Here is a 15,425-nt window from a genome sequence, read left to right as displayed (position 1 = left end):
GGTTTGGTGTCGTTTCCTTCAGGGAACCAGGTTTTTAAAGAGTTTGGATCGTTTGACCCAGTTCAGTGGGAAAGCAAACCACAGCAGCTGAAAACGTAGCAAATGTTGCAACTTTGTTCCCTATTTGAAGCGAGTCTACCGGACCATCAGGTGTGAAAACACCTCGCAGAATAAAACAAGTCTTCTTCTCCTTCATCTTCCCCGTCGTTCCCTCCAGCCTCAAACTCTGCATCCTTTTCTCCTCTCTTGACATTTTTCCGAGTGAGCGTGTCGAGTGCCAGCAGGGTTTCTCTGTGCTCCAGCTCTCTCCTGCTGTCTGCGTTGTGTTGTTGACAAGAGAGGACAACTGCAGGCAGTCTGGGAACTTTGCACCCTCAGACTGCGTGTTAAGATGGAAATCTGTCCAGAAGACGCTAGCTGCTGTTTTTCTGTTCGTACACATTCCTCATTTCTTTACATTTCCTCTCTTCAAACAGAAAAAGAAGCAAAAGGATCCATCTGTGCCGGTCAGCCCGTCCACTTTGTGCAGTCCGGTCTCTGATGGGCCAGCGCCTCTAAGCCCGGCGCATAAAAGCCAATCTAAAGGCAAAAACAAAGCAAGAGAGGTCAGTAAGGCGGCAGGGGGGGGTTTGTTGCTACACTGCAAAAATATAAATCTTGCCAAGTATTTTTTGTCTAGATTTTACTGCAAATGTCTTAGTACACTTGAAATAAAACAAAACTTGTTCAGCAGTAGCGTTTCAGCGAGTTGTAGGAGAGTTTTCAAATCAATACTTTTGTAATATTGATGAAAAAGTGCTGGTTCCACTGGCAGTTTATTTTACTTATAACTAGTACTTCTTTTTTTTTTATCTGTCAGGAATTATTGATTTAAAACAAGCCCCTATTTCATGGTGAAATGTTACTTATAAGCTGGTTTCGTTTTTTCAAATGTGCCAAGATATTTACTCTATAAACTGGGCCAAAATCACCTGGTAAGATTTTCTGTTTTTACGACGCATTCAGGTCGTAATTTGTGCAGCAGAAAATGTTGCTGCAATTTGACGTAGGCTATTTTGTCCTGAGCTGAAACGGTTGCTTTTCTTATTCACCTTGAGTGTATTGTCCGTGGGTTTTTCCGAATGCTAACGAATCACCGGGGTCTCCTCGCAGCCATCCAGGGGCGCCGTGAGTCGGCTGATGGAGAGCATGGCGGCGGACGAAGACTTCGAGCCGAACCAGGACAGCAGCTTCAGCGAAGACGAGCTCCTCCCGCCACGAAAAAACAGCAGCGTCTCCGAGAGGTCATCCACACCCGGTCGGCATCCGCGCAAACACACGCCGTCCGCTGCAGGACCGAGAGGAGAAAAGCTCGCGAATGCTAACGGCTGCTTTGTTTTTGTCGTGTTCAGCTCCGGTGCAGTGCGTGTTGGATAAGGACTCCCTGGTGGACGGACTCAGAGTTCTAATCCCGATGGACGACCARCTTCTCTACGCAGGACACGTCAACACCGTGCACTCCCCTGACATGTGAGTGCAGCTGAAGGCTCTGAACCCACAGATAAAGCTGAACGTGCGCTACCTGGTGTATCTGTTGAATTCTTCTGGTCTTTATCCCATTAAAGTCGCTGATTGCGTTATTTCTGCGGATATTTAGTGAAAGATTTTGGGTAGTCAACACTAAAAGTTCAGATAAAAATCTCATCAGTGTTGTGTTTCACCTGCAAGTCAATAATTTCACTTTTCACAGCACATTCTCATTAGGTCTTGAATTTGACTAGACCATTCTACATTATTATATCCCCACAGCATAATGCTGCCACTTCCATGTTTCACCACAGGGATGGTGCGTTTAATTTGATGGACTCCATTAATTATGTGACTGCTCCAATAAACACTGGTGTTTATTTAAAGGTGCAGGAGTAAATGGGAGCTGAAAAAAAGGCACACCACACTTTTCAAATTTCTGTTTGTAAAAATCTCAAAACCGTTCACTTTAAAGTTATGCACAACTTTATGTTTGCCTGTCACTTAAAATGACAGTAAAATTCAGACTTTTTTTGGTTGTGACATAAAAACATTTGTAAGCTGAGTAAATATTTTTGCAATTTTAACTCATATCAGGATTTTTCTTCTATTTAAGGGTTAGGATAACTTTAGATTCACTTCTTATGGTGGAACTTCTGCCTTTCACTGCTTTTCAGTCCAAGTTGAAGTAACAAGACGGCAGTTAAAGCCAAAAACGACACCCTTCCCTAGCTGGTACCCATCATGGCAGTCAGAACCGAGATAAAGATTCAAAATCAGATTAAATAATTAAAATCCACAGCCGCTGCACAGTTACCCCAACAGCTCTGACCCCTTTCCTTCTTTTTTCCTCTCCTCCTGTCTGCAGATACAGCGTGGTGGTGGAGGGGGAGCGAGGCAACCGACCGCACATCTACTGCTTGGAACAGCTGYTGCAGGAAGCTGTGAGTAAACCGCAACTCTCTCTCTCACGTCCGTCTGCTCCTCCACGCCACTTCGAGGAGGTGCAGACATTAAAAGTGTCAAACAAATGGGGAAAAATCGGTGTCGAAATCTCACGCATTTTCCAGATAATCGATGTAAAGCCTCCGTCCGTGCGCTACCTCCCAGAGGGCACCCGGATCGCCGCCTACTGGAGCCAGCAGTACCGCTGCCTTTACCCGGGAACCGTCGTCAACGGTGCGACCACGGCGTTTTCTCTGCATGCATCAGTTGATGCTTCTTTATTAAACATGGCGGCAGCGATTCAGAAGATGATTTAACTTTTTTTTTTTATTATCACTCCTCCCAAACAGGAAGCTCAGACATCGATGAGAAGGACGATCTGATCACAGTCGAGTTTGACGACGGCGACACAGGACGCATCCCGCTCTCCCACATCAGGCTGCTGCCGCCGGACTACAAGATCCACTGTGAGCAAACACACAAGCAGCTTCTTCCTCATCAAGGAAACCATCAGCAGGAATCAGAAATGAGCTCCATAAGCTCAAACAAACTTGTCTCTCGCAGCATTTTTGATTTTACCTTCATTTCCCAGTAGATAACACTCAATACCCAGATATTCAAATGCAACTCTGACCTTTCTGCTTGTGTCTGCATGTGTTTTTCTCAAAGCCGTACCTGCCTGAGATTTTTAAATAAATAAAATGAGTTCATGGGATAATACTGAAACATTTGGGTTCATCTCTGTTGTTGGTTTCTGCACGTCAGAGGCTGAATTACTGTCTTACATTTTCGCGCTTCCAGCATGTTTTCATGATGGAACAAAATTTCCCAAAACAGCCAAACATCGATTCAGTCAGGAGTTTGTAGATTGAAACACGAGCTGTTCACTGCAAAAACACAAAATCTTACAAAGACATTTTTCCCAATGTGTAAGAAATAATGTCAGTGGAACTAGTACTTTTTCATCATTATTAAGGAACTATTTACTTAAATCAATCTCCTATTTTTTGCTGAAAAGTACTTTCGAAGTTAGGTGTACTTACATATTTGCATTAGAAACCAGACCAAAATGGTTGGTATGATTTTTATTTATTTTTTTTGTTTCTTCTTGTAAACAATTAAAGTTTCTGTTTAAATCTAAGGAGGGCACAGTTTGTGTTTTTGTAGTCGGAAGGAGAAATGGTTTTATTTGTTTGGTTTTGTTGTTTCTCAGGTGCAGAGCCGTCCCCTGCGCTGCTCGTGGCCGGCCCGTCCAGGAGGAGAGTGCGCAAATGCAGCAAGGAGGCGGGAGCAAAGCCAGAGGAGACCACACCCAGGATCAAAGGGAAACCGGGTCGCAAGCCAAAACCCAAACCAGGTAAAACCTGCTCTGCGATGTCACATGTAGCTTAGACAGCAAGGCCACCAGGGGAGTAAATGATCTCTACAAAACAACGTTTAGCATTAGCATTTCTCATGAATGTTAACATGAGGGAGGAGAAGACGAGCCTAAAAACACTGATGTTTGACTTGAATGTTTTCAACTTGATTGACCTTTACTGGTGTTTCAATGGAGATTTGGTTGGTGGACACACCAGGCCACACTGACAACACTCTTCAGTGTGGATGTTGTTACTGATTGAAGAAAATCAGTGAGGCGTTTAAAAAAAAAAGAAGAAGTTGGAGGAAACGCATAGAAATGTTGTTTTGGGGTTTATAACACACTAAAGCAGATTTTAAGTGTTAATTCAATCTTTTTCTTTTAAAATCCTCTTTTATTTAAGTGACATCGCGTCTTCATCACTCACAGTGGGAGTGACGGAGAAAAACCTAGAATGTTTTAATATTGAAAAAAACTGAATCAGCTAAAATGATTCATCTGTGAAATCAGCCACAAAGCTCTGGCTTGTGCAGTGTTTGCACATTTTTTCTCCATTATATTGCTCTTGAATACTCCCCCAACTCCATATCAACTGTTAGTGTAGTGAAACAGTTAAAAAAAGAGAAGAGACAACGCATATCTGCATTAACCCTTTCATGCATAGTGGTCACTGCAGTGGACAGCTATCTAAAAGCCATTTTCTTCTGTTTCTTGTGGATTTTTATGTTATAAATGCACACAGACCACTGAAGTGGACGCTAATGCATAATAAAATACACTATCGACTACTGGCCATCAGCTGCAAATGCAGGAAATTATTTTTGTTAAATCCAATATGGCCGACAGACAAAAAAAGCATGCCAACCGACCCGGTCCCTCCTTCTACTGTAGACGACTCTTGAAGGTAAAAAAAGTTTTGTGACATCAGATAACCCCTAAAGAACAATACTACTGATGTATTTTTCAAATAACTTTGTATTTGGAGAAAATTGCAATTGATCACGTAAAAAAAATATATTTTTTCCCTACCTTTTTTTTACGCCTTAAAAAAATGAAAAAGAATTTGGGAAAAAAAATCCTGACACAAAGGATCATAATTCATTTGTGAAAGGGTTAACATTGGCATCAGCGAATGTTTGTCACTTTTTAACATATCTGTGTTGATCCTCGGAGTAATACTGGGCCAGAATTAACAATCGATGTCCAGCCATCTGTTCACACACTGAAGTCGATAGAGGAACTCCACGAAACAAGAACCAGACACGTGATTTTGGATTCTGGACCACCCACTGGAGTGCCTTATTTACCCATTCACAACTCTATTATTTTGTACATATAAAACAAAACAATAGAAAACTCTGACTGTCCGTTTAAGCCATTTGTTGTTAGCTGGAGCCAATGTGACTCGTGAATGTCAGATTTTAGCCCGTCTGTCTGTCGCCTTTGATTTCACTTTACTCTTGCTTTGTTGTTGTGTGAGGCTCAAAGTCTAAACCAGGAGCTGTAATCTGCGACACATTGCTTGTACAAATTTGCTGACCCTGGCTGTTATTTGGCCGGGTAAGCACTTCTGCAATGTAATGTTTTCATTTCAGAGATGGTTTCTTGCTGATTTGTCCTCCCTGAACTGTTGGGGAAAGAAAGAAAAAAAAAAAMAAAAACTCATGATGCCACAGAATGAAAATGTCAGCACATCCAAGAGACAGCGCCGTTCAGCCTTTTTCACATTTTAACACATCACAACCACAAATTGCTATGTTATCTCTATGTATTTATGGATTAGAGCAACAAGGATGAGCTCGTAATAGTGAAGCAGCAAGGGGAAAAAATGATATGGCCTGCATGCAAAACACAATCTGCTGTTTAAAACGTACACTGCTCACAAAATCCTTCCAAGAGTTGCAAATGGCTGCACTTTGGACACCCCTGTTCTGCAAAGCATTGGCACAGAGGGACTAAATACAAAGGGATATTACAATATTACAGATTTGTACTTGTAGATTAATTTTAAAAACTTGCTACGTTTTCCTTCCACTTCAGAAATATGCATTATAACATGTAGATATATCTGTAGGACAATATAAAATATATGACATAGTATTAGGGCCAGGCTAAGAAAAGAAAAATGAAATCACGGGAATAAAGTCATTAGGAGAGAAAAAGTCATAATGCAAGAAAAAAGTTGTACAAGTCATTATGAGAATATGACTTTATTATAAGAATAAAGTCAGTCATCACAATGGCACAAGGAAAAGTCRCAATAATATGAGAAGTCGTAATATTGCAAGGAAAAATTCATACGAGAATTAAGTCCTAACATTATGAGAAAAGGTGATTAAAAAAAATTTWTACAAGAAGGTCATCGTATTATGAGAATTAAATCATTCAATCATAAAGTACGAGAAAAAAAAACTCAGACTACCCGAAAAGTCATAATGATACAAGAAAAATGTTTTATGACAGTGCAATCAAAAAATGAGAATAAAGTCATAATAATAATAGAATGTTGAAGTAATTCTATGACGACTCATAAACGAAAAATAATAACAGACTAAAATGAGGAACGTTGAGCATCTTGTGAAGTCTCACTTTGGTATCAGGACGTACTTTATCTTTTAATAATCAAATTATCAGTTCCTGTAATTTTACAACTTTCTTCTGGTATTTTTGTGTCTTTATCCTGATGATATTATAACTTTAGCTCTAGTAATTAAAAAAAAAAAGAATCTCATCATAAAAATCAGTGTTAGGCTGTCAGAAAAAGAAAATCAAAAATTCCCCCTTTCCTTTCCACTTCTCAGACGCCTCCATAAATCAAGACGGTCGAGAGAAAGCTGATCCTCTCCCCTCCTCCGCCCAGTCCGCCGAGAGACCCCCAGCTCCAGCAAAACCGGCCCAGGACAGAACCTCCTCTGTCCAGAAACCTGCTCAGGAAAAGCCSCGCCCTGCGTCCCGACCCGCCATGGCCACGCCATCCAAACCCGACCGGAAGAACTCCAGTGCTTCCTCCGCGAGCAGCCCCACTSTCCCCAGTCCGGTGTCCCGGAAGAGTGGCTCGGCCCAGTCTCCCGTCTCCAAGCCGTCCCGGGTCCTCCCCTCTTCTCTCTATCCCTCCACGTACGGAAAGGTTCTGACGGTGGATCTGTACAGCGAGCCCAATTTGACCTCTTACACCATCCAGCGGCGAGACAGAGAGAGCAGCAGCTCCATCAGCCCCACCGCCAGCAGGCCGAGGCATTCCATCACCGTTTCCTCCTCTGCACCCAAACCCGCTGCTACRTCCACACCCAGACCTGCCTCCGTCTCCTCGTCCAAAATGAAATCGGACCATCAGAGCAGATCCGGCCTYGGCTCCGGACTGATCCCCAGCCCCATCTCTAGGCTGCCGACCGGCAAACCCAGTTCGTCGCTGACCCCCAGACMGTCATCTGYGTCACTGACGCCAGCTGGCACGCCCAAACCCAAACTGAAGATCCCATCATCTTCAGACCACATGTCCTCCAGAGCCATGTCCAGGTCCAAGCCCGTTTCCGGACAGAGGAAGTCCTTGTCCGCAGAGCCCCTCGTCAAGCTGGACCACGAAGGCGTCACTTCCCCGAAAACCAAAAAGACCAAGGCTTTGATGTTGCTAGAGGGCCGCGACATCAGGCGAGACCACGCCCCTATCGCCACTTCCTCGGCCAACCAGAAGCTACTGAAGGCGAAGATGAGAGGCCCGGAGAGGGCGACCAGCCTGCCTGAGAGGGAGTCTGCCTACAAGACCTCCATCCTGGCCAAGGACCAGCTGGAGAGTCAGGGGAGTGGAGGCAGAGGACAGGAGGTGGACTCTAGAGACGAGAAGGCTAAAAAAGAGGAACGAAAGGAGCTGGAGAAGAGGGAGGAGAGAAAGATAAAGGAGGAGTCTCAGAGTAGCAGCAGCTCCGAGTCAGAGGAAGAAGGTCAAAATGGGAAGGTGAAGAAGAAGAAATGCACCTCTAGCTGCTCGTCCTCTTCTTCGTCCTGCTCTGGCTCCTCCTCCTCCTCATCTTCTTCGTCGTCCTCATCATCCTCGTCGTCGACCGATGACTCGTCCTGTAGCTCAGATGAGGAGAGGACCCCTACGCCGCCGCCCGGACCCCTCCAGAAAACTCCTACACAGGACAAACCTAAAGACAACATCAAAGAGGAAAAGGTGGAGGAGGAGGAGGAGGCGAAAGAAGAGGTGGAAATCAAAATGGAGGAGGAAGAGTTATCTCCTCACTCAGACTCTCCCTCACCATCAAGTCCTCCAGCCACTCCAGCTCCCAGTAAACCGACAAAGCCCACCACGGGGAAGGGYTCCGGACAGAGGGGCCGTCCACCGAAACCGAAGCCGAGCGGGGGAGAGGGGAAGGCGGGGAGGCCCAAGAGGAGAGAGGGGGTCCACCTGCCCACGACCAAGGAGCTGGCTAAACGTCAGAGGCTGCCCAGTGTGGAGAACAGACCCAAGATCTCTGCCTTCCTCCCGGCCAGACAGCTCTGGAAGTGGTTCGGGAAACCCACTCAGGTGAGAAGGACAAAACTTTGAAAAACGATGAAATAAAAAAACAAAACAAAAAAAAAAAACCAAAGTCACATCTTTTCCGTCCTGCTGTCGTTCTCCAGAGACGCGGCATGAAGGGGAAAGCCAAGAAGCTCTTCTACAAGGCCATCATGCGTGGCCGAGAGATGATCCGCATCGGGGACTGCGCCGTGTTCCTGTCTGCCGGYCGGCCCAACTTGCCCTTCATCGGCCGCATCCAGAGCATGTGGGAGTCCTGGGGCAGCAACATGGTGGTCCGGGTCAACTGGTTCTACCATCCAGAGGAGACGAACCCTGGCAAGAAACTCACCGATAAGAAGGTCAGACCTTATGAGAAGAAGTTGTATTTTGTTCCATGGCACCATTCAAACCAGTGGTGTTACTGGTCAGATTTATTGAGAAGGGCTTCGTTTTTTAAAGTGTCTGACTTTGTTCTCATCRTAGAACTGGGATCAGATGTGCGGTCAGTCTTTACCAGCAGCTCTGCACTCTTCCATCCAGAGGAAAGACTTCATGGAGGTGAGAGGAAAACAAATCCAAATATCTATTTGTATCCCACATACAATTATTGTTGAAGATGGCAAAGGAGGAACTAAACGTGTGACAGATACTCAACAGAACCGAGGTAGAAACACTAAGGCTGGAGCTAATGTGACCCTCGAACGAGAAATTAGACCAAGTTGAGAGAATCTGGAGTATTTTGTTGCAATGTGTACAAACARGAAGTTTAACAAGTCCAGTCATTAAAATCAGTATGACATGATCTACTATGGTATTATGATAGCCTCCCACTTAATTGAATCGCYAGTCCTGCTAGGTTAATGCTAGCGTGTTTGCTCTCTGTGTTGATGAGAATTGCGAATAATTTGGCTGACGGCATATTTCAATACGAGTCCCATAAATTGTGCATCAACAAAATGTATGGAAAATGTAATTTCTAGCGTTTTGTAACATCGAACATCATAAACATTAATCACAAACAGGAAGCAGCAGCAGCAGCCAGTACAGTCTTTCTTTCACTGTAACCATTATTGTGAAGGGTGAAAAACGGTTAAATGTCCAGAAAAAACACAAATCTGTTGTGAGACATGCGTTTTGAAATAGTCCATGATTGTTGAACGTTGCTTGCTCCAACGACATGAAGGTGATTTAAAACCAGAGTGTGGACCAAGAAACTGTTAACAGAAGAAGAGTTCAATGAAAAGGTATTTAAATGCTGTGATTGACTCAGTTAGGTTCAGATCAAGACAAATAATCAGCTGGTTGTAAATTTAAATATTCTATTAAAGTTTGTACTCCTCTGTGTTCGTTGGCGAAATGCATCTATACTCAGCAAACTTGCTTTTTATTGGCTGAATATCTATTTCATCCAATCATTCACMACTCATCACTGCTTCTCTTTAGAGAAARGTCTAGGTTTGGCTCTTCATGTTTTCCATTTGTTACAGCACTGTTATTTCTTTTTCCCTTTAGTCGTCAGTCCTGATTCTTTGACATTTTTCTTTATCGACCTACGTGTTTTCCATCGCCAACCTCTACGTTTTGTCTGTAGTTGTCCTGAAGGCTAGACACAGCTGACTGTGTTCCACCTCTGCCTTCAAGCAGCTTTGTAATCTTTTTCATTGTTTGAGTTGACAGCTTTCTTGTCAGGACTGTTTCCCGTCTATCAGCCAACAACAGCAGCACACTAAGGGCAGCCAGACCTSCATGTTCTTTTTTATGTCACMATTTGTTTGTGGAATTCACAGTGCAAGTTGATGGTTTTTCTCCTTGTTCTTCTTCGTCTATAGACAAATATTGTTTGCTACAACAGTTGAATTTATTTTTAGACAAAGATTCTCAAAGGCAGACTATTCATTTGTCAAAATAAGTTGCTTGTGCAAAATATTTCCGCTTGTAGAAGAGCAAACGGCTGACTCTGCAAAACTGATGAGMTTAAACTACTAGTGCTAAAATTATGACTTGATCGTTTTAATCATGTTTTCCATGAAACATAGACATGTATGGAAGCCTTTAAATAAATATGGCATAATCTCACATTGTAATTACCAGCAAAGGCACATATTGGTAACTTTAGCAAACTGTTGAAATAAGTTTAATTGACCTTTTAGTAGATTCTTCRTTTTATTTGTTCAGAGTTGATCAAAGCTTCTGTGAATTTCTAATCGATAATTCATTGTTTTCTTGTTTCCATGGTGTTCCATAATTAGCCTATAGGAAAGACATGACATGCCTTTTAATTCAAAAGCAAAAAATGAATAAAAAATACTCACTTCAACTTGCTCATAAACATAAAGTTCTTATTTTTGAAGTTAATATTATAGTGAAGCATCAAAGACATAAACTTGTGAGAATTGCTAACCTCTGCAGAGATCTACAGAAAAGAGAAAAGGCTTTCTGGAAAGAAAAACTCAAATTCAGTTTTGTTTTATTTATGCAGCATCAATTCACAACAAACGTCGTCTCGAGGCTCTTTAAAAAACAATAAAAAAAATCAATTCAGTCACATACATTCCAACTGATCCTAATAGGGCTGAACAATAAATCAATAATATTGCAATAGACACATGATTAATGTCAATAAATATAACATCGGATAGAATGTTCAATAATTTCACTKAACTCCAATAAAACCGCACAGCATTCTGSGAGATCTAGGCAGGGGAAAGGCTTTAGCCGTCCAACCGCTCATTGCCGGCTAAGTAAGGTTGGTGGCATCAACTAACTCACTYGTTCTTTGGTTACCTAGCAACATCCTTCTTGATTAACTTGTGGTTACCTAGGAACATCCTTCTTGATTAACTTGTGGTTACCTAGCAACAACCTTCCCAGGAACTTGCTCAGCAGCAGYTTAAGGTTTTGCCACTGTGCCTCATAACTGCTTAAAAAAAACAACTATGAAAACTGGACAGGCCACTCCACCAGGTTTTTTGAATTTCAGATATTACAAAAAAAATACTAATTAATAATTACTGATATTAACTGATATAGCCCACATCTTTATACGTTTTTCAGCCGATCCTAGTTATTAAGCAATACAGAAAGTTTAATTAGTTTAATTATTTAAAGTTTGGGCTTGTTTCACTTCCATATTGTAAACTTATTACTTTTTAAGACATTTTTAATAAAAATCTGGTGCATCCTACAAGTAAAGTAAAAATGATCAAATGAAGAAAAAACTATACAGAAAAGTACATTTGTTTAAAAATCAGTTAAGCTAAAGGATGATTATTATTTTTTTTTTTTTTTGGTCATTGATTATAGTGCTGCAATAACAGCTGACTTCAYTTTAAAACCTTTTGGAAAATCTTTCCTATTGCCTGCCCTCCTCTGCATGAGACCAATGCCTAAATGCCAAATGTTTTACAGTWGCATGGAAATCGCTCCTCATTAAAACCTGTGTCTGTGACGCAGCGCGCCCTGTACCAGTCGTCTCACAGCGATGAGAACGACGTGCAGACCATCAGCCACAAGTGTTTGGTGGTGAGCGTGGAGGAGTACGAGCAGATGATCCACACTCGCCGCTACGCCGACAGCGAGGACCTCTACTACCTGGCCGGCACCTACGAACCCACGACCGGAATGATCTTCAACACGGACGGCGTTCCGGTCATCTGCTAGACGAGCTACTGAAAACCAAATCACGACACAACCTCATGGGGAGTTCGGCCCAATCTGTGGTCTGATCACTGATGTTAATGTTTCTTTTGTTTTGTTTTGTTTTCTGAATTGGAACCGTGACTCCATGAACTGAACTGCTCCCATACCATGATACACTTAAAAAAAGAGAGACTGTCGAGGATAGCTCTGACTACGGAGATGGGAAACACTACAGACAGTATTAAAATAAAAAAAATGTAAAAGAAGAAAGGAAAAAAAAATGGATCGGTCTCCTGAAGCATTTGCACACACAGACGTTGTTATCCCATCTGTTCATGGGGTTAAAGGCATGAATACTTCCTATTGCGTGTAAATATCTCCCCTGCAGAAACAGACACATACTGTATGTATGCTCACAACGTGCACAAACACAATGTAAATACTTCCCCTCATGTAAGAGACGCAGGTATCTAGAGGAAAATCTAGTTGTTTTATTTTCGTGTGATAGATTTATGTCAGAGTACTTTTTTTCTGAAGAGGTAAACAGTAAAGAAGCTTTAACGAACTGTGAATGATGAAACAGGAGGGGGGCACATGCCTGTTCGCCCTGTGTGGGTGGTGGGGTAAAGCTGGTGTGATGTTGTGATTATGACGTTCCCGTGGTGATGTTACAGTCCTGTTACAGTCATATAAATGTGTGTACAGAACAGCAGGAGCAACAGACGCAAAGAAAGAAATGCACAGAGACGAGAGGTAGACTCCTACCGTTGCAATCCAACAGAAAGCACTTAGAAACACTTAAAAGTCTCGTTTCCTGATTTTTATCCCCCCTGCAAATCCCCCGCCGTCCTCCTGACAATCGGAACTCAGGGCAAAGCGTCCCTGCGCTGTTGAAATTTGACTCYCTCGTTAACTCAGGCTAAGGAGAGGAAGAGATGCATCTATGAAAGCACTTCTCTTTTTTGGGGGCGGCGGGGGAGTTCCACACTGAAACACACCATGAAAGGAAACCAGCTGCAGTCTGAGGATCTTCTGTCACATTTGCCCGTTTTACACCCACATTCAGCATCGTGTTTCTGCACTGCTGTAAATGAGTAGGCATGGGTCGGTATCAGATTCTTCTTGTTTAACCTTGAGTAGATTAAAAAAAAAACGTTTCACTTTAATTAGCCCCAAAATGTAAGTAAAAAAATAGTAAAACACAATATAACCGATTTTATTTAAAGCAGAAAAAAGCATTTATCCTGCTGTTTCTAAAATAATATAACCTGAGTGAAGTCGGTCCCCCCACCTACTTCAAATCAGACAAAATTGGTGTCAATAGTATAATATATGAACTTATAATTTTCTGTAACATTTATTACTTTGATTTTAATACTAACCCAAAATATAGAATGAGCAATCTCTGAAATATTTGCTTTTTAATTATTATTGCATGCCATTTAGTCATTTGTAGAGTAGCACAAGTATAAGGAGCCAAGTTAGCTGGTTAATAAGTCGGACCGTTTGGGTCACTAGCCTGCAATCTGCTGCTTTACAGCGGCWGCTTGCCAAATGTAGCACRACTTCCAAACTTCCTGTAAGTTTCTTCTGAGCCCTTGAAAGTTTTTCTTTTCTTTATTTCACCACAAAAGAGAGARATGTAATCATATTCAATAAAGTTTATAACTCCATCATTGCACGATACATTTTATTGATAAATTAGACTTATGTTTTCAACTATTCTGATAAAATCATTTTCTATCTACAGCCGATTAAAAATGTAAGATTAGAATATTAAATCAAACCAATAAAAAACATAGCATTTTAATACAGAAATGTGAGTAATGAAAAGTATTTTTATGCCCTCTTGGAGGTTTTCAAAATGTAGTTTTAACCTGAAAAATGAGCCTCATATTCTAATTTATTGAATCATGTGTACCTGAATCTCAGCTCATTTTATTTCTCTTTGCAAATTATTCAAAATGTTTGTTAGGATAATGAACTGATATGAAATCACATTTAAATCTAAACATTTGATGCAACCCMCMTMCCCCCACCTCCCSAAAATTAAATGTGACATTTTGTATTTTAACAMAAAAATCTAAAAATGTTGCCTTTTTTAAWTTTTTTTATTTCTTATCATAAAATGACCCAAACCAACATGACCTCCTTGGTTCTGGTAGCCGGCCGATGCCTACAAGATGCGGGTGAATGGAGGCTGTGACGAAGGATTATTTTCCAGGAAAAAGGGATTACCTCCTGATCCCAATCTGTGTGTGGGAACATTGACATCAGGAATCCCAGTCAGTGGGAATATTTTTTCTTTAATGGTTATAAACACTGCAGTCAGTCCAAGATTCATCAAGGTCATGGCGTTAATTTTCACCGCTCAGCTGTCGAAACTGATTCGATCAGCGTAATTCAATTTTAAACACTCATTTTCCACAGCCAGGCTTCCTTCATTCCCTTATTTTGTCTGCAACCTTCAAGTGTCCTATGTTTAGTGTTTTCTTTCTTGCTTTCTTTCTCCTATCTTCCTTTCCTTTTTTTTTTTTTTTTACAATTCAGCTTCTGCTGTTTTGTGGGAAAGTTCCTTCGTCATCTCTAATCGCACGCTTCCCTCCAAACAATCACCGTTTCCACATGAGTGCACTTTGAATAAGGAGACTCTGAGTCTTTTATTGTGTCTTCCTCGAGTATTTACTCCCACCTGTCACCCCTCTCTTTACCCAGGTAAACTAAACAAGTGCAGCCACATCCATCGTAACAMGTTCTAGTTTCTGGTTCTTTTAGCTGCCTGTGTTTTATTTTTCTATGTGCCTCATTAAATTGTGGGTTTTTTCCCTCCTGTTTTTTTTTTTCCAGTAAGACTGTTGAATGTCATGCTCAGGATCGTGAGTGCTATATGCCGCCTTACTTTCCCAGGCCTTATAATAATGTTTTGCCAAACTGTTTTCTTTTTTTTGTCTCCCTTCCTGGTCCACAATGTCTTCAGGTCCAGAGGAATAGTTAGTTTTATCTCAGTCTTTTTTGCCTTCCTTATTATGCCGTTTTCTAAAGACTATCAGATGTGTCCATCAAATATATGGCATTTTACTTTTGTATATAGGTGCATTGCTCCCTCTTTTCCCGGTAAATCACGGTATGATAAACTTTAGTGAAAGTACAACGGTTGAAATAATCAACATATAAATGTAATAGCATAATGTTTTAACCCGTTTATTTATAACATAAGCGAGAATTGGTTACAGTTAGCAAGAGAAAAGTGTACCCATTTCCTATGCGGCCAGCTGACCGGCAGTTCATAGATTGTTCTTCAGTTTCCACACAACGACTAAATGTATTTTTAGTGACTGGAAATATTTCCAAGCTGCCAAATATGCGTTGCAGCCTTATTTCAGCCAGCTGACTGGCAGAGTTCAGTGGCGTCACTCCCAGTCACACCAGCACTTTTCTTCTAATAATAATAATAATAATAAAAAAACTTTAACC

General features: G+C 41.6%; 1 protein-coding gene across 4 annotated transcripts in view; it reads left to right on the top strand.

Moving 5' to 3' along the window:
* tnrc18 (trinucleotide repeat containing 18) overlaps window positions 1-13,093 on the top strand; it is a 59,966-nt gene extending 46,873 nt beyond the window's left edge. For all 4 annotated transcript variants that reach the window (XM_008415584.2, XM_008415582.2, XM_008415583.2 and 1 more), the window contains exons 20-30: window positions 477-605; window positions 1,153-1,297; window positions 1,392-1,509; window positions 2,375-2,450; window positions 2,577-2,685; window positions 2,802-2,918; window positions 3,665-3,808; window positions 6,613-8,336; window positions 8,435-8,671; window positions 8,796-8,870; window positions 11,766-13,093. In XM_008415584.2, the coding sequence (XP_008413806.1) occupies window positions 477-605; window positions 1,153-1,297; window positions 1,392-1,509; window positions 2,375-2,450; window positions 2,577-2,685; window positions 2,802-2,918; window positions 3,665-3,808; window positions 6,613-8,336; window positions 8,435-8,671; window positions 8,796-8,870; window positions 11,766-11,972 (3,081 nt within the window). In that variant the 3' untranslated portion in view covers window positions 11,973-13,093. The remainder of the gene's footprint in view (window positions 1-476; window positions 606-1,152; window positions 1,298-1,391; window positions 1,510-2,374; window positions 2,451-2,576; window positions 2,686-2,801; window positions 2,919-3,664; window positions 3,809-6,612; window positions 8,337-8,434; window positions 8,672-8,795; window positions 8,871-11,765) is intronic.
* The last annotated feature ends 2,332 nt before the right edge of the window (window positions 13,094-15,425 follow it).

Source organism: Poecilia reticulata, linkage group LG8 (assembly GCF_000633615.1).
Source record: "Poecilia reticulata strain Guanapo linkage group LG8, Guppy_female_1.0+MT, whole genome shotgun sequence".
Lineage (NCBI taxonomy): Eukaryota > Metazoa > Chordata > Actinopteri > Cyprinodontiformes > Poeciliidae > Poecilia > Poecilia reticulata.
This window is presented reverse-complemented; position numbering and strand designations above follow the sequence as displayed.